The 27,006-nt window shown below is 38.2% G+C and overlaps 1 protein-coding gene and 17 non-coding genes across 18 annotated transcripts in view; 17 read left to right on the top strand and 1 right to left on the bottom strand.

Annotated features, from left to right (window-relative positions):
• Nucleotides 1-2,223: 2,223 nt before the first annotated feature.
• On the top strand, nt 2,224-2,295 carry Trnam-cau (transfer RNA methionine (anticodon CAU)). The gene has a single exon. It is a non-coding gene; the product is annotated as a tRNA-Met (tRNA).
• Nucleotides 2,296-2,303: 8 nt separating this feature from the next.
• Nucleotides 2,304-2,375, top strand: Trnah-gug (transfer RNA histidin (anticodon GUG)). Its single transcript has one exon. It is a non-coding gene; the product is annotated as a tRNA-His (tRNA).
• A 539-nt stretch (nt 2,376-2,914) lies between these two features.
• On the top strand, nt 2,915-2,986 carry Trnam-cau (transfer RNA methionine (anticodon CAU)). The gene has a single exon. It is a non-coding gene; the product is annotated as a tRNA-Met (tRNA).
• Nucleotides 2,987-2,994: 8 nt separating this feature from the next.
• Nucleotides 2,995-3,066, top strand: Trnah-gug (transfer RNA histidin (anticodon GUG)). The gene has a single exon. It is a non-coding gene; the product is annotated as a tRNA-His (tRNA).
• A 532-nt stretch (nt 3,067-3,598) lies between these two features.
• Nucleotides 3,599-3,670, top strand: Trnam-cau (transfer RNA methionine (anticodon CAU)). The gene has a single exon. It is a non-coding gene; the product is annotated as a tRNA-Met (tRNA).
• A 610-nt stretch (nt 3,671-4,280) lies between these two features.
• Nucleotides 4,281-4,352, top strand: Trnam-cau (transfer RNA methionine (anticodon CAU)). The gene has a single exon. It is a non-coding gene; the product is annotated as a tRNA-Met (tRNA).
• Nucleotides 4,353-4,972: 620 nt separating this feature from the next.
• On the top strand, nt 4,973-5,044 carry Trnai-uau (transfer RNA isoleucine (anticodon UAU)). The gene has a single exon. It is a non-coding gene; the product is annotated as a tRNA-Ile (tRNA).
• Nucleotides 5,045-10,430: 5,386 nt separating this feature from the next.
• On the top strand, nt 10,431-10,502 carry Trnam-cau (transfer RNA methionine (anticodon CAU)). The gene has a single exon. It is a non-coding gene; the product is annotated as a tRNA-Met (tRNA).
• Nucleotides 10,503-11,121: 619 nt separating this feature from the next.
• Nucleotides 11,122-11,193, top strand: Trnam-cau (transfer RNA methionine (anticodon CAU)). Its single transcript has one exon. It is a non-coding gene; the product is annotated as a tRNA-Met (tRNA).
• Nucleotides 11,194-11,201: 8 nt separating this feature from the next.
• On the top strand, nt 11,202-11,273 carry Trnah-gug (transfer RNA histidin (anticodon GUG)). Its single transcript has one exon. It is a non-coding gene; the product is annotated as a tRNA-His (tRNA).
• A 540-nt stretch (nt 11,274-11,813) lies between these two features.
• Nucleotides 11,814-11,885, top strand: Trnam-cau (transfer RNA methionine (anticodon CAU)). The gene has a single exon. It is a non-coding gene; the product is annotated as a tRNA-Met (tRNA).
• A 618-nt stretch (nt 11,886-12,503) lies between these two features.
• Trnam-cau (transfer RNA methionine (anticodon CAU)) lies at nt 12,504-12,575 on the top strand. The gene has a single exon. It is a non-coding gene; the product is annotated as a tRNA-Met (tRNA).
• A 620-nt stretch (nt 12,576-13,195) lies between these two features.
• On the top strand, nt 13,196-13,267 carry Trnai-uau (transfer RNA isoleucine (anticodon UAU)). Its single transcript has one exon. It is a non-coding gene; the product is annotated as a tRNA-Ile (tRNA).
• Nucleotides 13,268-15,257: 1,990 nt separating this feature from the next.
• Trnam-cau (transfer RNA methionine (anticodon CAU)) lies at nt 15,258-15,329 on the top strand. Its single transcript has one exon. It is a non-coding gene; the product is annotated as a tRNA-Met (tRNA).
• A 699-nt stretch (nt 15,330-16,028) lies between these two features.
• Nucleotides 16,029-16,100, top strand: Trnah-gug (transfer RNA histidin (anticodon GUG)). Its single transcript has one exon. It is a non-coding gene; the product is annotated as a tRNA-His (tRNA).
• Nucleotides 16,101-16,640: 540 nt separating this feature from the next.
• On the top strand, nt 16,641-16,712 carry Trnam-cau (transfer RNA methionine (anticodon CAU)). Its single transcript has one exon. It is a non-coding gene; the product is annotated as a tRNA-Met (tRNA).
• Nucleotides 16,713-18,879: 2,167 nt separating this feature from the next.
• Nucleotides 18,880-18,951, top strand: Trnam-cau (transfer RNA methionine (anticodon CAU)). The gene has a single exon. It is a non-coding gene; the product is annotated as a tRNA-Met (tRNA).
• A 194-nt stretch (nt 18,952-19,145) lies between these two features.
• Nucleotides 19,146-27,006, bottom strand: part of LOC143470173 (cubilin-like) — a 34,543-nt gene continuing 26,682 nt past the window's right edge. Inside the window, exons 61-80 of the mRNA XM_076968120.1 lie at nt 26,664-26,851; nt 26,110-26,260; nt 25,684-25,837; nt 25,365-25,515; nt 24,886-24,991; nt 24,595-24,746; nt 24,138-24,264; nt 23,469-23,579; nt 22,997-23,130; nt 22,772-22,904; nt 22,479-22,599; nt 22,169-22,302; nt 21,957-22,033; nt 21,644-21,750; nt 21,267-21,410; nt 20,778-20,906; nt 20,475-20,565; nt 20,103-20,198; nt 19,709-19,845; nt 19,146-19,364 (exon numbers count right to left, since the gene is read on the bottom strand). Of these exons, the coding sequence (XP_076824235.1) occupies nt 19,295-19,364; nt 19,709-19,845; nt 20,103-20,198; nt 20,475-20,565; nt 20,778-20,906; nt 21,267-21,410; nt 21,644-21,750; nt 21,957-22,033; nt 22,169-22,302; nt 22,479-22,599; nt 22,772-22,904; nt 22,997-23,130; nt 23,469-23,579; nt 24,138-24,264; nt 24,595-24,746; nt 24,886-24,991; nt 25,365-25,515; nt 25,684-25,837; nt 26,110-26,260; nt 26,664-26,851 (2,513 nt within the window). The 3' untranslated portion in view covers nt 19,146-19,294. The remainder of the gene's footprint in view (nt 19,365-19,708; nt 19,846-20,102; nt 20,199-20,474; nt 20,566-20,777; nt 20,907-21,266; nt 21,411-21,643; nt 21,751-21,956; nt 22,034-22,168; nt 22,303-22,478; nt 22,600-22,771; nt 22,905-22,996; nt 23,131-23,468; nt 23,580-24,137; nt 24,265-24,594; nt 24,747-24,885; nt 24,992-25,364; nt 25,516-25,683; nt 25,838-26,109; nt 26,261-26,663; nt 26,852-27,006) is intronic.

Raw genomic sequence — 27,006 nt, 5'->3', positions numbered from 1 at the left:
TTCTTCTGGATCTTCTGATGACGCGCCGCCCGCTGCGTCGTCCCGTGATGAGTTCGCGGACACACACACACTTTGAGTCTCATTTTTTCGTATCAACGTGTTTTTTGGGTGCCGCTAATGTCGTATGCATGTAACCTTTTACCATTTCCCTTTGTAGTTGTCGGCGCCGACATATTTAGTATATCTCTCGCTTAGTGCATGTCGAAATTTTTTAGTGTATATCTTGCGTAGTGCATGCCTAATAATTAATAATCTTTTCTTTGCCACGCCGCCTTGTCTTGTGCTTGTATCGTTACCGATTTTCTGTCGTATAGCATGCTCACCTTCCCGCGCATGACCTGAGTTGTACAAATATTTACTCTCAACCCTCTAGTTTCTACACAGATTTTGCCGTCATTACCGTAGCTGACAAACATTTCCAACATGTCGGAGTTTCCGGAACCAACACCTGACTATCAAATGGACAGTACAACGTCTGATACACCGGCGGCTTTGTCTATCGACGTCGCGATGCCCGACCCACCGATTCCTGATTCACCAGATTCACCGGATGAACAGCCGGCTCCCGCTCCACAACCGTCGATCATCAGACCGGGTGAACAAGGCTCTAGTTACCCCCTTCCCGGGCGGCGGGAGCTGGCATTTTTGAAACAAACGGTACTTCATCCGATATACAAATATTATGAGATATGGGGACCAGACATTTCACCAAAGGTCCTGACATTTCCATCACCACCAACCACTTCGACAGAGGACCTGGAGCTTTGGTTCCAGCGTCTGGAAGCAATGTTCGAACTGGTTCCACAAATTGATTGCGAGACAAAAATTTTTACAATGATAGAAGCCACAGCTGCTGTCCAGTCAACCGACTTGCTAAGGTTTCTCGGCCGCCTGAGAGACACAATGCCACTTGGAACCCAGGCTTACGAACAGTTCAAAAGTTATATGAAACACCGGTTGATGTGTGAGACACCCACCAACTGGTAGCAGAGGGTGGTTGCAAAACTGCAAACTGCAAACCTGTAATTACTCTGTTATCTGTAAATAATCATTCTGTTGTTTTCTCGTGCTACCCGTTATAATCAGGATGTTACTTTTTAATTGTCAATTTTTCCCTTCCGTAGCGGGGGAGGAATGTAGTGGCTTGGGAGCCACATCCAATACCATTATATCAATTGTGGAAACATATGCGCCATTTAATTAGTGAAACATTGTTCATTGGTAAAACAGCAGCTAACATTTAATATTTGGCTGCAGATGCAATTTGGCTGCAGCTGCAACTTGATAAAACTGCAATCGTGATGTAATATTTGGAAATTTGCCCTAAATAACTTTATGTGAAAACGCCGTTTAGTGCGTTACCAGGTGATTTCATAACATCCTAGTTTTAACTGAATGTAATTCCCATTGCCAACGCTTTGCCTTTATCGTTCACACATTCTGAAATGTTCGTGTATATTGTGTTGAATATTTCCGTTCACATCGCTCCGCTTTATAAACTCGAACTGATACGCGAGTAGCGGCGCAGACAGAGAGATACTGAATCGTACGAACGTATTACGTTAGTCGTGTTAAAATGTAATTCGTTAGACTTGTTTTAATTGGTGAATGCTAAGTTTGTGATTGTGTAATATTAATCGGAACCTGTACAGTTCCTACAATAAAGGATTGTTTCTGATAAACTGTATCTGTTAATCGTAAGAGCTTTCGGCTTGTAACACGTTAAGGTTAGAGAATTCTAACCGCACGCAACCACGGAGTCAGATCATTAATTCGGCAGGTAAATTAAGTCCGAATAACATAAGTTAAAACAAGCAGCAACCTCTGCAGGTTTATTACATATATAATTGATAACTTAATCAACACATGAGTAGTGGAACTGCGTGTTTATGAAACATTAAAGTTATGTAATTTGTTTGAACTACTAACACAACATAAAATCTACACAAATAACAGTATTTTCAAATGCTACCAATTTATAGCTTTTGTGTTGATAAGTTTTTTGAATACTACTATAAATCTATAATGTTGTATGAACTGAGTAACAAAAAAGTCAAAATACGATTGAAAAATTACATTGGGGTTTACATCAATATGTTATATTGCGTGTGACAATTTGAATTGACAATTTTTTGAATACTACATTTAACTGGGTTGCTTAGTTGGTAAATTTTAATAAAAGGCTAAATTGATGGAAACTAGAAAGCTAATATTGACTCATTCAGCAGAGTGGCGCAGCGGAAGCGTGCTGGGCCCATAACCCAGAGGTCGATGGATCGAAACCATCCTCTGCTACTTATCCAGCTGTGATCGTATAGTGGTTAGTACTCCACGTTGTGGCCGTGGCAACCCTGGTTCGAATCCAGGTCACAGCAGATTTTGCTTTTACTGGATTGAGTGATGCAAAGCTGTTCTGTTGCTAGAGTCGAACACAATGTCCGATATCGGCCTTTCAAATCAATGCTTATCAATTCAGGTAAAAGTTGCAGATGATCAACAGCATGAATCGATGCAAATTTTTATTGTCGCAATTTCAATATTGGATTTATTACATATATAATTGATAATTTAATCAAAACATGAGTAGTGGAACTGCGTGTTTATAAAACATTAAAGTTATGTATTTATGTAGTTTGTTTGAACTACTAACACAACATACAATCTCAACAAATAACAGTATTTTCAAATGCTACCAATTTATAGCTTTTGTGTTGATAAGTTTTCTGAATACTACTATAATGTTGTATAAACTGAGTAACAAAAAGGTCAAAATACGATTGAAAAATTACATTGGGGTTTACATAAAATATGTTATATTGCGTGTGACATTCTACATTTAACTGGGTTGCTTAGTTGGTAAATTTTGAAAAAGGGTAAAATTGATGTAAACTAGAAAGCTAATATTCACTCATTCAGCAGAGTGGCGCAGCGGAAGCGTGCTGGGCCCATAACCCAGAGGTCGATGGATCGAAACCATCCTCTGCTACTTATCCAGCTGTGATCGTATAGTGGTTAGTACTCCACGTTGTGGCCGTGGCAACCCTGGTTCGAATCCAGGTCACAGCAGATTTTGCTTTTACTGGATTGAGTGATGCAAAGCTGTTCTGTTGCTAGAGTCGAACACAATGTCCGATAACGGCCTTTCAAATCAATGCTTATCAATTCAGGTAAAAGTTGCAGATGATCAACAGCATGAATCGATGCAAATTTTTATTGCCGCAATTTCAAGAATGGGTTTATTACATATATAATTGATAATTTAATCAACACATGAGTATAGTGGAACTGCGTGTTTATGAAACATTAAAGTTATGTAGTTTGTTTGAACTACTAACACAACATACAATCTACACAAATAACAGTATTTTCAAATGCTACCAATTTATAGCTTTTGTGTTGATAAGTTTTCTGAATACTACTGTAATGTTGTATGAACTGAGTAACAAAAAGGTCAAAATACGATTGAAAAGTTACATTGGGGTTTACATCAATATGTTATATTGCGTGTGACACTCTACATTTAACTGGGTTGCTTAGTTGGTAAATTTTAATAAAAGGCTAAATTGATGTAAACTAGAAAGCTAATATTGACTCATTCAGCAGAGTGGCGCAGCGGAAGCGTGCTGGGCCCATAACCCAGAGGTCGATGGATCGAAACCATCCTCTGCTACTTATCCAGCTGTGATCGTATAGTGGTTAGTACTCCACGTTGTGGCCGTGGCAACCCTGATTCGAATCCAGGTCACAGCAGATTTTGCTTTTACTGGATTGAGTGATGCAAAGCTGTTCTGTTGCTAGAGTCGAACACAATGTCCGATAACGGCCTTTCAAATCAATGCTTATCAATTCAGGTAAAAGTTGCAGATGATCAACAGCATGAATCGATGCAAATTTTTATTGTCGCAATCTCAATAGTGGGTTTATTACATATATAATTGATAACTTAATCAACACATGAGTAGTGGAACTGCGTGTTTATGAAACATTAAAGTTATGTAGTTTGTTTGAACTACTAACACAACATACAATCTACACAAATAACAATATTTTCAAATGCTACCAATTTATAGCTTTTGTGTTGATAAGTTTTCTGAATACTACTATAATGTTGTATGAACTGAGTAACAAAAAGGTCAAAATACGATTGAAAAATTACATTGGGGTTTACATCAATATGTTATATTGCGTGTGACACTCTACATTTAACTGGGTTGCTTAGTTGGTAAATTTTAATAAAAGGCTAAATTGATGGAAACTAGAAAGCTAATATTGACTCATTCAGCAGAGTGGCGCAGCGGAAGCGTGCTGGGCCCATAACCCAGAGGTCGATGGATCGAAACCATCCTCTGCTACTTATCCAGCTGTGATCGTATAGTGGTTAGTACTCCACGTTGTGGCCGTGGCAACCCTGATTCGAATCCAGGTCACAGCAGATTTTGCTTTTACTGGATTGAGTGATGCAAAGCTGTTCTGTTGCTAGAGTCGAACACAATGTCCGATAACGGCCTTTCAAATCAATGCTTATCAATTCAGGTAAAAGTTGCAGATGATCAACAGCATGAATCGATGCAAATTTTTATTGCCGCAATTACAAGAATGGGTTTATTACATATATAATTGATAATTTAATCAAAACATGAGTATAGTGGAACTGCGTGTTTATGAAACATTAAAGTTATGTATTTATGTAGTTTGTTTGAACTACTAACACAACATACAATCTACACAAATAACAGTATTTTCAAATGCTACCAATTTATAGCTTTTGTGTTGATAAGTTTTCTGAATACTACTATAATGTTGTATGAACTGAGTAACAAAAAGGTCAAAATACGATTGAAAAATTACATTGCGGTTTACATCAATATGTTATATTGCGTGTGACACTCTACATTTAACTGGGTTGCTTAGTTGATAAATTTTAATAAAAGGCTAAATTGATGTAAACTAGAAAGCTAATATTGACTCATTCAGCAGAGTGGCGCAGCGGAAGCGTGCTGGGCCTATAACCCAGAGGTCGATGGATCGAAACCATCCTCTGCTACTTATCCAGCTGTGATCGTATAGTGGTTAGTACTCCACGTTGTGGCCGTGGCAACCCTGATTCGAATCCAGGTCACAGCAGATTTTTCTTTTACTGGATTGAGTGATGCAAAGCTGTTCTGTTGCTAGAGTCGAACACAATGTCCGATAACGGCCTTTCAAATCAATGCTTATCAATTCAGGTAAAAGTTGCAGATGATCAACAGCATGAATCGATGCAAATTTTTATTGTCGCAATCTCAATAGTGGGTTTATTACATATATAATTGATAACTTAATCAACACATGAGTAGTGGAACTGCGTGTTTATGAAACATTAAAGTTATGTAGTTTGTTTGAACTACTAACACAACATACAATCTCAACAAATAACAATATTTTCAAATGCTACCAATTTATAGCTTTTGTGTTGATAAGTTTTCTGAATACTACTATAATGTTGTATGAACTGAGTAACAAAAAGGTCAAAATACGATTGAAAAATTACATTGGGGTTTACATCAATATGTTATATTGCGTGTGACACTCTACATTTAACTGGGTTGCTTAGTTGGTAAATTTTAATAAAAGGCTAAATTGATGGAAACTAGAAAGCTAATATTGACTCATTCAGCAGAGTGGCGCAGCGGAAGCGTGCTGGGCCCATAACCCAGAGGTCGATGGATCGAAACCATCTTCTGCTACTTATCCAGCTGTGATCGTATAGTGGTTAGTACTCCACGTTGTGGCCGTGGCAACCCTGATTCGAATCCAGGTCACAGCAGATTTTGCTTTTACTGGATTGAGTGATGCAAAGCTGTTCTGTTGCTAGAGTCGAACACAATGTCCGATAACGGCCTTTCAAATCAATGCTTATCAATTCAGGTAAAAGTTGCAGATGATCAACAGCATGAATCGATGCAAATTTTTATTGTCGCAATCTCAATAGTGGGTTTGTAGTGGCTTGGGAGCCACATCCAATACCATTATATCAATTGTGGAAACATATGCGCCATTTAATTAGTAAAACATTGTTCATTGGTAAAACAGCAGCTAACATTTAATATTTGGCTGCAGATGCAATTTGGCTGCAGCTGCAACTTGATAAAACTGCAATCGTGATGTAATATTTGGAAACTTGCCCTAAATAACTTTATGTGAAAACGCCGTTTAGTGCGTTACCAGGTGATTTCATAACATCCTAGTTTTAACTGAATGTAATTCCCATTGCCAACGCTTTGCCTTTATCGTTCACACATTCTGAAATGTTCGTGTATATTGTGTTGAATATTTCCGTTCACATCGCTCCGCTTTATAAACTCGAACTGATACGCGAGTAGCGGCGCAGACAGAGAGATACTGAATCGTACGAACGTATTACGTTAGTCGTGTTAAAATGTAATTCGTTAGACTTGTTTTAATTGGTGAATGCTAAGTTTGTGATTGTGTAATATTAATCGGAACCTGTACAGTTCCTACAATAAAGGATTGTTTCTGATAAACTGTATCTGTTAATCGTAAGAGCTTTCGGCTTGTAACACGTTAAGGTTAGAGAATTCTAACCGCACGCAACCACGGAGTCAGATCATTAATTCGGCAGGTAAATTAAGTCCGAATAACATAAGTTAAAACAAGCAGCAACCTCTGCATTTTGGTGACCCCGACGTGATGGAACGTGTTTCAATGAAGCTGGTAATGCTAACTTTATTCTTGTAAACAAGTTGATTTAACAACAACGACAGCAATGGCTCCAGCTCAAAGTAGTTCAGTTTCTGACGGATATGACGAAGACGACGATGATGACGACGCTACAACCTCTTCTGCCACATTCAGGACTTCTTGGACTGGTCGCAAAATCATTCCACCGAAACGTTTCTCTGATTACAAACACAACATGTTGTTTTGTTTGCTGCTTACGTGTTTCTTTTTGTTTACATCAGCCGCTCAGGTGAATCTTCATCTGGACTCACAGCAATTTCTATTACGTCATCGTTCGTTTCTTGGATCACATAAGATGCTACTTCATTACAACTCTACGTCTTTATACAGAGTTTCCTTACCTGACCTCGGAATCTCCGTACATCACTGGAGGAAGTGTTCCGCACGTGCGAAAAGCTGCTATGGCAATCATATTCACTGCGACAACAACAACTTTATCTTTCGCTACCAGAAATGTACAGAGCTCGACAGACTCGCTCTTTTTCTTCCTAACCTGCCACGGCGTGTGTCTTCTCAAACGCCACACTCCCAATTCTCGCGACTTCTTGCAACCTTTGACGGACAACAGGACGATCTCATTTCCGAAGTTCTCACTACTTTCAATGAGGAGAACAAGTTCCTACACTGTCAACTCACGAAGCTGATTGGCACACTCTACAAAGCAGTTGGGAAGATTTTCCCTACTGAGATACTGTCTTCTACTCTTGGACATCAAACCATGGGTTCCAGCCTTGGAGATTTTATGTCCAGAGCAACATGTCACTCTATCAACGGTACCGTCTTACCGTCACTTGCGTACCGCAACGCGTTTAGCCAACGCCCTCTCATCCTATATCGCGATCAAAACGGCCACAGTCAATACGGCCAACTCATTTCAGACAACATTGTCTTACCGGGAGTACATCTGCTGGAATCGTATCGACCAGCAAGGAGTTTTGTCTTTCGAGTTCTGGGACACACCGTCCTTTATCACAACTACACCTTATCGCACGAACATGTGCAGGTGCACCAACTCAACTTACCTTTGTCGACTATACACATCAACTACAATGCTCCCGACTACGAGAAGATTCTCAACGAGCTACCTGACTCCGACTCGTTCACTGACCTTCAATCGCTGCTCAGCTCTATGTCTGAAGCCAACCTGCTTAAGGAGAAAATGCGACATGTCATAACAAGTCTTACTACTACTGATGAAACTATGATCAACGGCTCCTACGTCGCCGACACATTCGCGCACGCCGCAAAACAAACACTACTGCTTGCATTGTCGCAGATTACGAATCCATTTCTCTCAGCCCTTATATTCATCCTACAACTACTTGCCATGATGTGGGCCCTCTTCCATACCATCGGGTTTATCCGATCATATCCGCAGCATTTGCGGTATGCCAGATCTCTTGTATCCCGTATTCGCGCTGGACGCAACCAACGAGATGCACGCCCGCAACACACTCAACCGTCGCCTTTGCTTCGATGTTCCCGTGACCAACCGTCTTCTTCTGGATCTTCTGATGACGCGCCGCCCGCTGCGTCGTCCCGTGATGAGTTCGCGGACACACACACACTTTGAGTCTCATTTTTTCGTATCAACGTGTTTTTTGGGTGCCGCTAATGTCGTATGCATGTAACCTTTTACCATTTCCCTTTGTAGTTGTCGGCGCCGACATATTTAGTATATCTCTCGCTTAGTGCATATCGAAATTTTTTAGTGTATATCTTGCGTAGTGCATGCCTAATAATTAATAACCTTTTCTTTGCCACGCCGCCTTGTCTTGTGCTTGTATCGTTACCGATTTTCTGTCGTATAGCATGCTCACCTTCCCGCGCATGACTTGAGTTGTACAAATATTTACTCTCAACCCTCTAGTTTCTACACAGATTTTGCCGTCATTACCGTAGCTGACAAACATTTCCAACATGTCGGAGTTTCCGGAACCAACACCTGACTATCAAATGGACAGTACAACGTCTGATACACCGGCGGCTTTGTCTATCGACGTCGCGATGCCCGACCCACCGATTCCTGATTCACCAGATTCACCGGATGAACAGCCGGCTCCCGCTCCACAACCGTCGATCATCAGACCGGGTGAACAAGGCTCTACTTACCCCCTTCCCGGGCGGCGGGAGCTGGCATTTTTGAAACAAACGGTACTTCATCCGATATACAAATATTATGAGATATGGAGACCAGACATTTCACCAAAGGTCCTGACATTTCCATCACCACCAACCACTTCGACAGAGGACCTGGTGCTTTGGTTCCAGCGTCTGGAAGCAATGTTCGAACTGGTTCCACAAATTGATTGCGAGACAAAAATTTTTACAATGATAGAAGCCACAGCTGCTGTCCAGTCAACCGACTTGCTAAGGTTTCTCGGCCGCCTGAGATACACAATGCCACTTGGAACCCAGGCTTACGAACAGTTCAAAAGTTATATGAAACACCGGTTGATGTGTGAGACACCCACCAACTGGTAGCAGAGGGTGGTTGCAAAACTGCAAACTGCAAACCTGTAATTACTCTGTTATCTGTAAATAATCATTCTGTTGTTTTCTCGTGCTACCCGTTATAATCAGGATGTTACTTTTTAATTGTCAATTTTTCCCTTCCGTAGCGGGGGAGGAATGTAGTGGCTTGGGAGCCACATCCAATACCATTATATCAATTGTGGAAACATATGCGCCATTTAATTAGTGAAACATTGTTCATTGGTAAAACAGCAGCTAACATTTAATATTTGGCTGCAGATGCAATTTGGCTGCAGCTGCAACTTGATAAAACTGCAATCGTGATGTAATATTTGGAAATTTGCCCTAAATAACTTTATGTGAAAACGCCGTTTAGTGCGTTACCAGGTGATTTCATAACATCCTAGTTTTAACTGAATGTAATTCCCATTGCCAACGCTTTGCCTTTATCGTTCACACATTCTGAAATGTTCGTGTATATTGTGTTGAATATTTCCGTTCACATCGCTCCGCTTTATAAACTCGAACTGATACGCGAGTAGCGGCGCAGACAGAGAGATACTGAATCGTACGAACGTATTACGTTAGTCGTGTTAAAATGTAATTCGTTAGACTTGTTTTAATTGGTGAATGCTAAGTTTGTGATTGTGTAATATTAATCGGAACCTGTACAGTTCCTACAATAAAGGATTGTTTCTGATAAACTGTATCTGTTAATCGTAAGAGCTTTCGGCTTGTAACACGTTAAGGTTAGAGAATTCTAACCGCACGCAACCACGGAGTCAGATCATTAATTCGGCAGGTAAATTAAGTCCGAATAACATAAGTTAAAACAAGCAGCAAACTCTGCAGGTTTATTACATATATAATTGATAACTTAATCAACACATGAGTAGTGGAACTGCGTGTTTATGAAACATTAAATTTATGTAGTTTGTTTGAACTACTAACACAACATACAATCTACACAAATAACAGTATTTTCAAATGCTACCAATTTATAGCTTTTGTGTTGATAAGTTTTTTGAATACTACTATAATGTTGTATGAACTGAGTAACAAAAAAGTCAAAATACGATTGAAAAATTACATTGGGGTTTACATCAATATGTTATATTGCGTGTGACATTCTACATTTAACTGGGTTGCTTAGGTGGTAAATTTTAAAAAAGGGTAAAATTGATGTAAACTGGAAAGCTAATATTGACTCATTCAGCAGAGTGGCGCAGCGGAAGCGTGCTGGGCCCATAACCCAGAGGTCGATGGATCGAAACCATCCTCTGCTACTTATCCAGCTGTGATCGTATAGTGGTTAGTACTCCACGTTGTGGCCGTGGCAACCCTGATTCGAATCCAGGTCACAGCAGATTTTGCTTTTCCTGGATTGAGTGATGCAAAGCTGTTCTGTTGCTAGAGTCGAACACAATGTCCGATATCGGCCTTTCAAATCAATGCTTATCAATTCAGGTAAATGTTGCAGATGATCAACAGCATGAATCGATGCAAATTTTTATTGTCGCAATTTCAATATTGGATTTATTACATATATAATTGATAATTTAATCAAAACATGAGTAGTGGAACTGCGTGTTTATAAAACATTAAAGTTATGTATTTATGTAGTTTGTTTGAACTACTAACACAACATACAATCTCAACAAATAACAGTATTTTCAAATGCTACCAATTTATAGCTTTTGTGTTGATAAGTTTTCTGAATACTACTATAATTTTGTATAAACTGAGTAAAAAAAAGGTCAAAATACGATTGAAAAATTACATTGGGGTTTACATAAAATATGTTATATTGCGTGTGACATTCTACATTTAACTGGGTTGCTTAGTTGGTAAATTTTGAAAAAGGGTAAAATTGATGTAAACTAGAAAGCTAATATTCACTCATTCAGCAGAGTGGCGCAGCGGAAGCGTGCTGGGCCCATAACCCAGAGGTCGATGGATCGAAACCATCCTCTGCTACTTATCCAGCTGTGATCGTATAGTGGTTAGTACTCCACGTTGTGGCCGTGGCAACCCTGGTTCGAATCCAGGTCACAGCAGGTTTTGCTTTTACTGGATTGAGTGATGCAAAGCTGTTCTGTTGCTAGAGTCGAACACAATGTCCGATAACGGCCTTTCAAATCAATGCTTATCAATTCAGGTAAAAGTTGCAGATGATCAACAGCATGAATCGATGCAAATTTTTATTGTCGCAATTTCAAGATTGGGTTTATTACATATATAATTGATAACTTAATCAAAACATGAGTATAGTGGAACTGCGTGTTTATGAAACATTAAAGTTATGTATTTATGTAGTTTGTTTGAACTACTAACACAACATACAATCTCAACAAATAACAATATTTTCAAATGCTACCAATTTATAGCTTTTGTGTTGATAAGTTTTCTGAATACTACTATAATGTTGTATGAACTGAGTAACAAAAAGGTCAAAATACGATTGAAAAATTACATTGGGGTTTACATCAATATGTTATATTGCGTGTGACACTCTACATTTAACTGGGTTGCTTAGTTGGTAAATTTTAATAAAAGGCTAAATTAATGTAAACTAGAAAGCTAATATTGACTCATTCAGCAGAGTGGCGCAGCGGAAGCGTGCTGGGCCCATAACCCAGAGGTCGATGGATCGAAACCATCCTCTGCTACTTATCCAGCTGTGATCGTATAGTGGTTAGTACTCCACGTTGTAGCCGTGGCAACCCTGATTCGAATCCAGGTCACAGCAGATTTTGCTTTTACTGGATTAAGTGATGCAAAGCTGTTCTGTTGCTAGAGTCGAACACAATGTCCGATAACGGCCTTTCAAATCAATGCTTATCAATTCAGGTAAAAGTTGCAGATGATCAACAGCATGAATCGATGCAAATTTTTATTGTCGCAATTTCAATAATGGGTTTATTACATATATAATTGATAATTTAATTAAAACATGAGTAGTGGAACTGCGTGTTTATAAAACATTAAAGTTATGTATTTATGTAGTTTGTTTGAACTACTAACACAACATACAATCTCAACAAATAACAGTATCTTCAAATGCTACCAATTTATAGCTTTTGTGTTGATAAGTTTTCTGAATACTACTATAATGTTGTATGAACTGAGTAACAAAAAGGTCAAAATACGATTGAAAAATTACATTGGGGTTTACATCAATATGTTATATTGCGTGTGACACTCTACATTTAACTGGGTTGCTTAGTTGGTAAATTTTAATAAAAGGCTAAATTGATGGAAACTAGAAAGCTAATATTGACTCATTCAGCAGAGTGGCGCAGCGGAAGCGTGCTGGGCCCATAACCCAGAGGTCGATGGATCGAAACCATCCTCTGCTACTTATCCAGCTGTGATCGTATAGTGGTTAGTACTCCACGTTGTGGCCGTGGCAACCCTGATTCGAATCCAGGTCACAGCAGATTTTGCTTTTACTGGATTGAGTGATGCAAAGCTGTTCTGTTGCTAGAGTCGAACACAATGTCCGATAACGGCCTTTCAAATCAATGCTTATCAATTCAGGTAAAAGTTGCAGATGATCAACAGCATGAATCGATGCAAATTTTTATTGCCGCAATTACAAGAATGGGTTTATTACATATATAATTGATAATTTAATCAAAACATGAGTATAGTGGAACTGCATGTTTATGAAACATTAAAGTTATGTATTTATGTAGTTTGTTTGAACTACTAACACAACATACAATCTACACAAATAACAGTATTTTAAAATGCTACCAATTTATAGCTTTTGTGTTGATAAGTTTTCTGAATACTACTATAATGTTGTATGAACTGAGTAACAAAAAGGTCAAAATACGATTGAAAAATTACATTGCGGTTTACATCAATATGTTATATTGCGTGTGACACTCTACATTTAACTGGGTTGCTTAGTTGGTAAATTTTAATAAAAGGCTAAATTGATGTAAACTAGAAAGCTAATATTGACTCATTCAGCAGAGTGGCGCAGCGGAAGCGTGCTGGGCCTATAACCCAGAGGTCGATGGATCGAAACCATCCTCTGCTACTTATCCAGCTGTGATCGTATAGTGGTTAGTACTCCACGTTGTGGCCGTGGCAACCCTGATTCGAATCCAGGTCACAGCAGATTTTGCTTTTACTGGATTGAGTGATGCAAAGCTGTTCTGTTGCTAGAGTCGAACACAATGTCCGATAACGGCCTTTCAAATCAATGCTTATCAATTCAGGTAAAAGTTGCAGATGATCAACAGCATGAATCGATGCAAATTTTTATTGTCGCAATCTCAATAGTGGGTTTATTACATATATAATTGATAACTTAATCAACACATGAGTAGTGGAACTGCGTGTTTATGAAACATTAAAGTTATGTAGTTTGTTTGAACTACTAACACAACATACAATCTCAACAAATAACAATATTTTCAAATGCTACCAATTTATAGCTTTTGTGTTGATAAGTTTTCTGAATACTACTATAATGTTGTATGAACTGAGTAACAAAAAGGTCAAAATACGATTGAAAAATTACATTGGGATTTACATCAATATGTTATATTGCGTGTGACACTCTACATTTAACTGGGTTGCTTAGTTGGTAAATTTTAATAAAAGGCCAAATTGATGGAAACTAGAAAGCTAATATTGACTCATTCAGCAGAGTGGCGCAGCGGAAGCGTGCTGGGCCCATAACCCAGAGGTCGATGGATCGAAACCATCTTCTGCTACTTATCCAGCTGTGATCGTATAGTGGTTAGTACTCCACGTTGTGGCCGTGGCAACCCTGATTCGAATCCAGGTCACAGCAGATTTTGCTTTTACTGGATTGAGTGATGCAAAGCTGTTCTGTTGCTAGAGTCGAACACAATGTCCGATAACGGCCTTTCAAATCAATGCTTATCAATTCAGGTAAAAGTTGCAGATGATCAACAGCATGAATCGATGCAAATTTTTATTGTCGCAATCTCAATAGTGGGTTTGTAGTGGCTTGGGAGCCACATCCAATACCATTATATCAATTGTGGAAACATATGCGCCATTTAATTAGTAAAACATTGTTCATTGGTAAAACAGCAGCTAACATTTAATATTTGGCTGCAGATGCAATTTGGCTGCAGCTGCAACTTGATAAAACTGCAATCGTGATGTAATATTTGGAAACTTGCCCTAAATAACTTTATGTGAAAACGCCGTTTAGTGCGTTACCAGGTGATTTCATAACATCCTAGTTTTAACTGAATGTAATTCCCATTGCCAACGCTTTGCCTTTATCGTTCACACATTCTGAAATGTTCGTGTATATTGTGTTGAATATTTCCGTTCACATCGCTCCGCTTTATAAACTCGAACTGATACGCGAGTAGCGGCGCAGACAGAGAGATACTGAATCGTACGAACGTATTACGTTAGTCGTGTTAAAATGTAATTCGTTAGACTTGTTTTAATTGGTGAATGCTAAGTTTGTGATTGTGTAATATTAATCGGAACCTGTACAGTTCCTACAATAAAGGATTGTTTCTGATAAACTGTATCTGTTAATCGTAAGAGCTTTCGGCTTGTAACACGTTAAGGTTAGAGAATTCTAACCGCACGCAACCACGGAGTCAGATCATTAATTCGGCAGGTAAATTAAGTCCGAATAACATAAGTTAAAACAAGCAGCAAACTCTGCAGGTTTATTACATATATAATTGATAACTTAATCAACACATGAGTAGTGGAACTGCGTGTTTATGAAACATTGAATTTATGTAGTTTGTTTGAACTACTAACACAACATACAATCTACACAAATAACAGTATTTTCAAATGCTACCAATTTATAGCTTTTGTGTTGATAAGTTTTTTGAATACTACTATAATGTTGTATGAACTGAGTAACAAAAAAGTCAAAATACGATTGAAAAATTACATTGGGGTTTACATCAATATGTTATATTGCGTGTGACATTCTACATTTAACTGGGTTGCTTAGTTGGTAAATTTTAAAAAAGGGTAAAATTGATGTAAACTGGAAAGCTAATATTGACTCATTCAGCAGAGTGGCGCAGCGGAAGCGTGCTGGGCCCATAACCCAGAGGTCGATGGATCGAAACCATCCTCTGCTACTTATCCAGCTGTGATCGTATAGTGGTTAGTACTCCACGTTGTGGCCGTGGCAACCCTGATTCGAATCCAGGTCACAGCAGATTTTGCTTTTCCTGGATTGAGTGATGCAAAGCTGTTCTGTTGCTAGAGTCGAACACAATGTCCGATATCGGCCTTTCAAATCAATGCTTATCAATTCAGGTAAATGTTGCAGATGATCAACAGCATGAATCGATGCAAATTTTTATTGTCGCAATTTCAATATTGGATTTATTACATATATAATTGATAATTTAATCAAAACATGAGTAGTGGAACTGCGTGTTTATAAAACATTAAAGTTATGTATTTATGTAGTTTGCTTGAACTACTAACACAACATACAATCTCAACAAATAACAGTATTTTCAAATGCTACCAATTTATAGCTTTTGTGTTGATAAGTTTTCTGAATACTACTATAATGTTGTATAAACTGAGTAAAAAAAAGGTCAAAATACGATTGAAAAATTACATTGGGGTTTACATAAAATATGTTATATTGCGTGTGACATTCTACATTTAACTGGGTTGCTTAGTTGGTAAATTTTGAAAAAGGGTAAAATTGATGTAAACTAGAAAGCTAATATTCACTCATTCAGCAGAGTGGCGCAGCGGAAGCGTGATGGGCCCATAACCCAGAGGTCGATGGATCGAAACCATCCTCTGCTACTTATCCAGCTGTGATCGTATAGTGGTTAGTACTCCACGTTGTGGCCGTGGCAACCCTGGTTCGAATCCAGGTCACAGCAGATTTTGCTTTTACTGGATTGAGTGATGCAAAGCTGTTCTGTTGCTAGAGTCGAACACAATGTCCGATAACGGCCTTTCAAATCAATGCTTATCAATTCAGGTAAAAGTTGCAGATGATCAACAGCATGAATCGATGCAAATTTTTATTGCCGCAATTTCAAGATTGGGTTTATTACATATATAATTGATAACTTAATCAAAACATGAGTATAGTGGAACTGCGTGTTTATGAAACATTAAAGTTATGTATTTATGTAGTTTGTTTGAACTACTAACACAACATACAATCTCAACAAATAACAATATTTTCAAATGCTACCAATTTATAGCTTTTGTGTTGATAAGTTTTCTGAATACTACTATAATGTTGTATGAACTGAGTAACAAAAAGGTCAAAATACGATTGAAAAATTACATTGGGGTTTACATCAATATGTTATATTGCGTGTGACACTCTACATTTAACTGGGTTGCTTAGTTGGTAAATTTTAATAAAAGGCTAAATTAATGTAAACTAGAAAGCTAATATTGACTCATTCAGCAGAGTGGCGCAGCGGAAGCGTGCTGGGCCCATAACCCAGAGGTCGATGGATCGAAACCATCCTCTGCTACTTATCCAGCTGTGATCGTATAGTGGTTAGTACTCCACGTTGTAGCCGTGGCAACCCCGATTCGAATCCAGGTCACAGCAGATTTTGCTTTTACTGGATTAAGTGATGCAAAGCTGTTCTGTTGCTAGAGTCGAACACAATGTCCGATTTCGGCCTTTCAAATCAATGCTTATCAATTCAGGTAAAAGTTGCAGATGATCAACAGCATGAATCGATGCAAATTTTTATTGTCGCAATCTCAATAGTGGGTTTATTACATATATAATTGATAACTTAATCAAAACATGAGTATAGTGGAACTGCGTGTTTATGAAACATTAAAGTTATGTAGTTTGTTTGAACTACTAACACAACATACAATCTACACAAATAACAGTATTTTCAAATGCTACCAATTTATAGCTTTTGTGTTGATAAGTTTTCTGAATACTACTATAATGTTGTATGAACTGAGTAACAAAAAGGTCAAAATACGATTGAAAAATTACATTGGGGTTTACATCAATATGTTATATTGCGTGTGACACTCTACATTTAACTGGGTTGCTTAGTTGGTAAATTTTAAAAAAGGGTAAAATTGATGTAAACTAGAAAGCTAATATTCACTCATTCAGCAGAGTGGCGCAGCGGAAGCGTGCTGGGCCCATAACCCAGAGGTCGATGGATCGAAACCATCTTCTGCTACCTATTTTAGCTGTGATCGTATAGTGGTTAGTACTCCACGTTGTGGCCGTGGCAACCCCGGTTCGAATCCAGGTCACAGCAAATTTTGCTTTTGCTGGATTGAGTGATGCAAAGCTGTTCTGTTGCTAGTGTCGAACACAATGTCTGATATCGACCTTTCAAATCAATGCTTATCAATTCAGCTAAAAGTTGCAGATGATCAACAGCATGAATCTATGTAAATTTTTAATGTCGCAATCTCAATAGTGATTTTATTACATATATAATTGATATCTTAATCATTTTAACTGTGTTGCTTAGTTGGTAAATTTTAAAAAAGGCTAAAATTGATGTAAACTAGAAAGCTGCTATTCACTCATTCAGCAGAGTGGCGCAGCGGAAGCGTGCTGGGCCCATAACCCAGAGGTCGATGGAACGAAACCATCCTCTGCTACTTATCCAGCTGTGATCGTATAGTGGTTAGTACTCCACGTTGTGGCCGTGGCAACCCTGATTCGAATCCAGGTCACAGCAGATTTTGCTTTTACTGGATTGAGTGATGCAAAGCTGTTCTGTTGCTAGAGTCGAACACAATGTCCGATATCGGCCTTTCAAATCAATGCTTATCAATTCAGGTAAAAGTTGCAGATGATCAACAGCATGAATCGATGCAAATTTTTATTGTCGCAATCTCAATAGTGGGTTTATTACATATATAATTGATAACTTAATCAAAACATGAGTAGTGGAACTGCGTGGTTATGAAACATTAAAGTTATGTATTTTTGTAGTTTGTTTGAACTACTAACACAACATACAATCTCAACAAATAACAGTGTTTTCAAATGCTACCAATTTATAGCTTTTGTGTTGATAAGTTTTCTGAATACTACTATAATGTTGTATGAACTGAGTAACAAAAAGGTCAAAATACGATTGAAAAATTACATTGGGGTTTATATCAATATGTTATATTGCGTGTGACATTCTACATTTAACTGGGTTGCTTAGTTGGTAAATTTTAAAAAAGGGTAAAATTGATGCAAACTAGAAAGCTAATATTCACTCATTCAGCAGAGTAGCGCAGCGGAAGCGTGCTGGGCCCATAACCCAGAGGTCGATGGATCGAAACCATCCTCTGCTACTTATCCAGCTGTGATCGTATAGTGGTTAGTACTCCACGTTGTGGCCGTGGCAACCCCGGTTCGAATCCAGGTCCCAGCAAATTTTGCTTTTACTGGATTGAGTGATGCAAAGCTGTTCTGTTGCTAGAGTCGAACACAATGTCCGATATCGGCCTTTCAAATCAATGCTTATCAATTCAGGTAAAAGTTGCAGATGATCAACAGCATGAATCGATGCAAATTTTTAATGTCTCAATCTCAATAGTGAGTTTATTACATATATAATTGATAACTTAATCATTTTAACTGTGTTGCTTAGTTGGTAAATTTTAAAAAAGGGTAAAATTGATTTAAACTAGAAAGCTAATATTCACTCATTCAGCAGAGTGGCGCAGCGGAAGCGTGCTGGGCCCATAACCCAGAGGTCGATGGATCGAAACCATCCTCTGCTACTTATCCAGCTGTGATCGTATAGTGGTTAGTACTCCACGTTGTGGCCGTGGCAACCCTGGTTCGAATTCAGGTCACAGCAGCTTGTGCTTTTACTGGATTGTGTGCTTATCAATTCAGATCACAACCTAAGGGTCCTTTTACAAATTATGCAAATATTCACTGTTAACCGCGCACTCGTTAAAATATCTGTCAAAACGTTTTGCAGAAACTTTATTAAGTGTAAAGAAAGGTATTGGCTGTGTAATTGTTTCTCATATTGGCGTAATCACGGCACGGAAAATCAAGTATTAACAAACATCGACATCACATATATAAACATAGAAATCAAAGGAAAGAAAATATTTAACTTTCAAATTCGATTCGAAATCCAGCGTTGGTCCTCGTACCTGGTGCAAAATCTGAAGTTGTCAGTCTGCAAAACATTAATTATGGTATATCACAAGATTTTCAACTTATGTGGCTGTAGGACAATGTAGGCTACAGCGTTTTTTGCAATGAAACGCTCATAAACTTTACACATATAAACCCATGGGAAGGATATGTAATTGCCGTCGGTAAAAAAGTAGCAACGTTATTATACACGACAAATAAGCGCAAAGATTCCCAAGTTTAAGCAGTCAGCAGACGAAGTCTATTTCAAAAGATTACAATCCAAATCTTACTCAGCAAATAAACCAGTCGAATACTTTTTACACAAGAACTTCGGCAGCGAACAATACAATGTTAACTACAGTTATAGCCTTATAGGACCTTTACCTCACAGCGGCTCCATTCGTTTGACTGCGTATATCACTGAGCGACCCGTAACCACAGTATGCCCCGAGTTTAGGACTGGACAGCGTGGGGCCTCCGTATATGTGCAGTAGATCATCAGCACACCTAGTTGGTTCCCTCTGAAATGAATGATTAATCGATTTAAATAATGTGTACGGCATCATTGATATGTCCATTGTCTATCCACAACCAATAGAAATGCATTTGACGAATTTTAAACATAACAGTGCAGCGCCCCTAAAATGTTCACTGTCTGTTCCTTGAAGGCGTATTTGTTGAATTGCACGATTATTTTACATTCACTGGGAAAATCAAGGAAATGTTTAGCGATTTCTATATATGCGATCAAGTCTTTGCAGTTAGCAAGGGTTCTTACCTCATAATAAATGTCAATAAACCTTATGTGAAGAATAACTAGACGACCGACGGGCGTCATTATGCTAAACCAGCAATCCGTGTTCGGTTTGTAAGGCTGAAATATGCAAAAAAAAACTCGTTTAAACTTTGGTAATGAACTTTATTTACTTGACTGGCTTAACTTCCAACTGATGAAAAGGCGGTACTGTGGACTGAAAAGGCTAAGCATAACATAGTGTTAGTTTCCAAAGTAAAACGTTAGCAAACTTTTCGAATTTCACTGCACTTGGCTATTCCTGTCATACAGTGAATACAGTACAGATTTAGACAAAAGCTGATTATAAAAGAAAGCACTCGGTTTGAAGAAAAAGCCAAGTTAGAATTGCTTCACCTGAGGATAGAAAGAACTGAATACATTTCCGTGGTCGCCGGTGATGTTGCCGCCACAACTGTCAGGTGATGATGTATACGTGATGTCATATCTAAAAATAGTCATTCTCGTACTGTACGCTTGCCACCAGACAAAAAAACAAAAACAAAAACAAACCCTACTTTTCTGTTGTATAACTTTTTTAATTGTTCTTTCTTAATGGTATTACGATTTTAATAAGTCATTCACCAAAATAGCAGCTTTTGTTACGATTCGTTTTAGTTAACAATCTCGTCAACTTTACCATATAACCTACGCACATACCCCTTGCCGACTATGAACGGGTCAGTGAGAAGTTTGAGGAAAATTTCGTTATTTTTTGGGAACATGGGGGCGGGTAAGGAGCTTCCGCATAAACGCTTTATCAAGGCTGCTGTTTCGTCACTTCCGTTTCTGAAACAAACAAAGGATTGATTAAAATTGATTATTGATTAAAAAATATAAAGACGACAATATCGCTGTTTAGCGCAATGTCGCGAATATAAAGCGTCACGAATATAAAGCGACAATATCGCTTTATACCACAGCAATGCAGAAAAATTAATATTTTCGGTCAAATCAATTAACCACATTCCACAGAAATTTCGATTTTAAAATTGCAGTTTTTTTTATAAAAGAGAATTTTTAGCACTTTTGTTAGATGTTTTGTCACTAGAATATAACATTCGATCATCCTTTGTACATGTTAGTATCATGTTATGAAGACAAATTGATTTTCCTAATAACTTACTTCAGTATCAAAGTTTTACCAACCTGACATCCAAGTGGTCAAAGTCGCAATTATTTTCGAATTCCACGTCAAAGAAATTGAAAAAGAGTTGGATTTGGTTTCCGGCTGGTACTTGAATAAATGTATCGCATTCCAGATTGTGAACATACGGATCCGGCCAACCAGGGCTGTTAAAAGGAAAATATTACATTACTTACAATTTCATCATTTATGTCCAAAATATGTTAAGCTTGCCAGATCGAAGTAAAATCCAAGGATAAATTGCTACGTTCAATACGTTTGCATAACATAGCAATTGAAGAATGCAGCAATTACGCTGGGATTTTAAAATTATACTTAGCCAAAGTTTAGTGTCGTTTAAGTGTCAGTGTAAACAACAGAGCATTGTGGAAGAACATACCTAAACAATTGGCCGTGAGGTTGGGTCAATGTCCTGGAACACGACGTCCTTCTATAGTTAAGCGTAAACCCGGATCCAGTGGTGCCCAGTACTGTGCGAAGGTTCACCTGCATCAAAACATACGTGGTAGGATGATAAATTCAGCACCCAAGTATATTAGTTTAAGTAGTTTGCATTATTATTTTCATTCATCATGTGAATATGGGGATATACTCGCCGTCTGTTACTATTTACTAGGACGTCTGTAACAATTACTAGGAATATCAGATATCAAAATGAAATATTAGAAATATCAGTACTTAATGTAGGCTACCTGAACAACCTGTCCAAGGCTGTGGAAGTCCGGAGGTACGTCACTGCCGCAGTAGCGAACAACCTGACCGTAGTCGCCTGTTGTTTAGAAATAATTAAAACTGATCGCTAAGCAAAAGACAACTTGTCATACAGTGGCATATTTTTGCAGCAAATGATCCAAAGCAAATCAGCAGCACAGTGGCAAAGATGACGTCAGAGCCTATCACTTACCCAATGGATAATCACGCAATTCAAGGTAAGTAAAAGAGCAGGAATCGTCCGGGTTTGATGTTGATTGAATATCAAATGAATCAAATGAGATCTGGATGTATATGCTCGTATCAAAGCCTGCGTCTATAGTCCACCTAGTAAAGCAGTGGTTAAACAAGATTGTGTTAGTTTCTCAGTAAAACAGTTAACAAAAAGTATTTACTAAGAAAAGATCAAGACAAAAATGAATCAAAATCCTAGAACTTGCGTTGCAGTATAGGCTGAAGTATGTTGTTTATTTCCAGAATATAGGCCTAACAAGTTTACCGACCTGCAATTGTAAGGCTGCGTTGCGTCGCCTAACGGAGGCGCTGGTAACGTCTGATAATTATCACTTGTCTTGAAGCGGCCGCCGCATAAACTCGGCTGTGTTTGATACTGCACGGTAAACCCTCAAAATAAAGTATTAAACAAATCTTACTATAACTTTCTGTGTAATTTTTTGCTTTTATAACAAAACGTTGGCCAGATAAATCTGTGCGGCAATGTCTTCTATAATCTATACCACTTGTAAAAACGTTTCATTTCATATTGGTGTAAGTGTTAGGTAACGAGTGTACTTACCCGTATCTTCAACAAAGGGGTCCGATATAAAACGCACGTATAACCCGTTGCTGGTAGACACATAGGGTGCTGGCACATTGATACCACACGCTATCATGACAAGCGGATCGGCTTCCGAAAGCCCGTCGTATATCTGAATATAAACATTACAAAAATGCATTACAGCGACTTTACATACAAGTAGTGGCGTGGGATTGGGTTTTATTGCGGTAACTAGGTTCGCACCTCGACCCTATCGTAACCGCAAACACCAGGGGAAGACTCATTTTCCAGGCGAAAGTTGTTGAACTGCAAATTAATCAGACTGTTCTCGTCGACCTTAATGAGCCATAAGCAATTGAGCATGGCGTCATAATTTCCTGCAAAAATCGAAGAAATTGGATGATTTTTGTTGCTAGTCGATGCTCCACCTAAGCTGCCATGGCCTTTAAACGTGCATCCATGTTTCTTGTAATTACTTTTTGTCAATTTCTAACAGTTACTCGATTACGTTGATGTAGCCTTTGATAAAAAATGATGTTAAGAAACCGCTTGAATGATGCATATTGAATGTAAAGCAAAGAGGTTTATGCCATACGTTGTTACATATCTAATGCACTTGACGCTTTTTTACGACAAAATTCTAGACACAAATTTAAACAGGTATATAAACGAACGACCACCATAAACAGTCTTGCGTATCCATACGAGCTCATACCTGAGTTATCCAAATCTGGGGTGCTAAGTGTTCCGCTTGATTCCGTTAATGTTCCCCCGCAGCCGTCTTGTGGACCCGGTGTTGCCCGGTAACTCGCGGTAAAACCATCCCCTGTTACAAGCTCAATTTTTACAAAACTCTTTATTCTCGTTATAAAGTAAACATTTTAAGTTACAATAAAATTTAATTTATAATATAAGTTATTTAAAGTAAAATACAAAACATGTGTCCTTTAAAACGGAAAAATGTTAGAGGTAAAGTAGTAAGGGTTACGTCAGTGTTCGGGCAACATTAGAAAACGGCGATATAGTTTTAACCGAAACCAATTCACGGGTTCATTAGATTGAAGTAATGGGTAAAACAAAGGAATTGCGATGCAGAAAATTTTCTCCTGAAACAGAGTTACAGCCACGAAAGTCACTTCTTATTACAAGCATCGCCCGATTCTTCAAGACTGATCTCCTTATACGCATTGCACAATATTATACGCTCGAGTCACTTACTAATTTATTTTTGTTAGGTATTCAGAATGTTGAGCGTGGGTGATAGTTATGGTATAGTATTAGCAATATACCAGTCTCACACTCCAAACGTATGTTTCGAACACCGGCGCATATTTTCTGTGCTCCCAGAGCAAAATGTTTTGAAGACAAGTGTGAAAACATATACCAGTGGTCAGGTCGTCGGTGTTGTATTCGATGGTCATCTTATTCCCGGTGCTCGTAATGTAAGTTGGGACTCGGTTACCACAGTAAGTACCAATCAATGGTGCGCTGGTGTCAGCCCCGTCGTAAACCTGATATTTGCGATAAAAATATAGTTTAAATTAATTAATTACATTTAAATTGATTACTCAGTTTGCTAAAGTTTAGATACAATTCTACTGACTTACCAGCTTATTTGTTACTATCATATGAGTACAGTAATTATTTATTCAAGATTAATGAATTTTTATCAACCATAAAATTTGACATTGTTGTAATTTCAATTCATCTCAACTATGATTCAATCCGTATCTTACCACTCTTGGTATTGGATCATAGAAAAACCATAAGAAAATGTTCTGAACATAGAATGGTTGGCAAAAAAAGTTCAACAACAACAGAAAATACATTTATAGCCATACCCTGACGTTATCATAAAGACAATTGGTGTGGGCTTCCAGATCGAAAGTGGAAAATTTCAGTTCAATGATTTTTCCAGGCTGGTCGACGTTTATCTGCCAGGTGCAGTTGCGGTTGTTGTGCAAGTCGGAATGAGTAAAAGCATTGATGTCACCTGGAAAAATATCAAGACGTTGTTTTAAGTATAAATGCGCATGGTAAGATGGCCATTGTTCGGAAATATCAAACGTTGGTGTTACTTTGTTTTTGCCAGCTTCGATTATTTAGTTAACGGTTAAAAATTGTAATCTTGCCTGAAGCTGCAGTGCGTATCCCACCACAATCGGAACTTTCATAAGTAGCTTGGAATCCATAGGATATGGTAGTTTGATCAGCACTGAACACGACCAGCATGCTTCCCTGCAAAATGACATTAACTCCTACTGTACATGGTACTCTACAGTTTAAGTTCGTTGCGATGTCTATTACAAGTACAAGAAATTTTTGCCTGCAACGGTCATAGGTGATAAGTATTTTGATAACACACGATCACACTAACTTACCTTTGTTAAAAAAACTGATTTAAACCAGTTTATGATCTTCACTGATAACTAACTATTCAATGGATAAAACGAGGCTGAATTACTGCATGTCGCATATATTTTATAGTTGAAATACTTCAATACAAAATTTACTCTCACGATTTTACACATTTTTCACGTGTAGAATCACGTTTACACGTCTTCGATACTTTATTTTCACAATACATCAGGCACAGTTTGTACGCGCTTACCTCCGACGATAGGGGTGTAGTGGGGCGCAGGTTACCGCAATAGGTACCCAGCAGGGGTGAACCATCAATCGCGGTACCAGCGTATACTTTGACGTAGTCATAATCGCACACGCTGGGGTTCGATCCCGCTTCTACACTGAAGTAAGTGAATCTGTAAAAAACAAATTGATCGTGACGACCTGGTTAAAAACAATTCGAAAAATTAAAAACCATCTTATAATACTTGAAGGTCTGCAAAAGCATTGTCCGAGCAAACACTATTAGTACACTCTGTTATTGTAAGTAAGCGGGGAATGTTAAAGCAATCATTAGGACTTACGTGAGTTTAACAAATTTCACTGAGCTCGGGTAAGTGATGAGGAATTCGCAATATTCGAGGTTGTTATAGGCGGCAGGATAATTCGGAGACTGGATCGTTCCAGTTTCGGTTGTACGCTTCTGGCCACATTGCGCGTCCCAGTTTGCCTTGAACCCTTGAAATTTTGCATTCCCGGTTAAGCAATAATATTCTTTTCTGCACAAGCAAAAATCTTCAGGAAAAGTAATAACTCGAAGAGTAATCCTGCATACAATGACTGATGAGGAGGAATAATGGTGTTTTACGGAAGGATGAACAAAGTAGGTAAAAGTTAACTCATTCTTTCAAAATGTCTAGCTCCGATCAAAAAAATTCCGGAAAAACTGTCAGATGAGAAGCGATTAAGATCGGAAGAATGACGATGCAGTCTTTTCCGTGAAACTTTACCGATGTGCTCCTGGGAGAAGTCGCTCCTGAACCTTATTGTCATCTGCTCTATGGAGCTCTTGAGCGGATCTTCAGGAGGAATGGAAGAGTCTCCTGCTGTGCCGCAATATTTCCCGAGAACTGGGGAGTATTCGGACATACCATCGTACACCTGCATAGGAGAAAAAATAATTTAAATCCAGAAGCATTAAGACAGCCACTTTGTTACCATTACAATCAAATTCACCATTTGCGAGATATTCTGGATGAAAATAGCGCAACCATGATTTAAAATATACGCAAAATGAACCAGATAGATAAATTGTTACAAAACACGATGTCAGAAATATAGCTTATAAGTGCAATGTCAAAAAAAGATTAAGTTGAAGTGTAAAGTTAATTTACGAGAACTAAGTAATAACAAATGAATTATATAAAAAAAACAAAAATAAAAAACGCACACTAACATTGCGTTAGTTTTCTTTCGAAACTCGTTGGTTTTGGCAAGGTAAATCAAATAAAGAATAAATAGTCAAAAATTAACGCCAAACGTTTCAGCACAAGCAGTTTCTTACCGCGACGTAGTCATACAAGCAACCTTCCTTCCATTCGATGTGAAAGTTTTCATCAAAAGTGACGTCAAAATGGTAGGCAGGATCGACAATAAACTGCCACACGCAGTCGCTGTTGCGTGGGTAATTTCCCGGATAACCGGGTGACGTTAACATGCCGACAGGGTCGTGGTATATGACGTTACCACAGCCTGGAAGAATAAATTTAGTTTGAACTGAAATTTGGCTTATTGTTAAATGCTTTACATCTGATCTTTGAGGTACCAATAAAACTGTTATAAAATAAAACAAGAATGATTGTAAATGTATAATCCACAAAGTAATACTAAAAAAATTAAATAATTAG

This window comes from Clavelina lepadiformis, chromosome 9 (genome assembly GCF_947623445.1).
Source record: "Clavelina lepadiformis chromosome 9, kaClaLepa1.1, whole genome shotgun sequence".
NCBI classification, from domain to species: Eukaryota; Metazoa; Chordata; class Ascidiacea; order Aplousobranchia; family Clavelinidae; genus Clavelina; species Clavelina lepadiformis.
The sequence above is the reverse complement of the archived record's forward strand: the minus strand, read 5'-3'. Positions and strand labels throughout refer to the sequence as shown.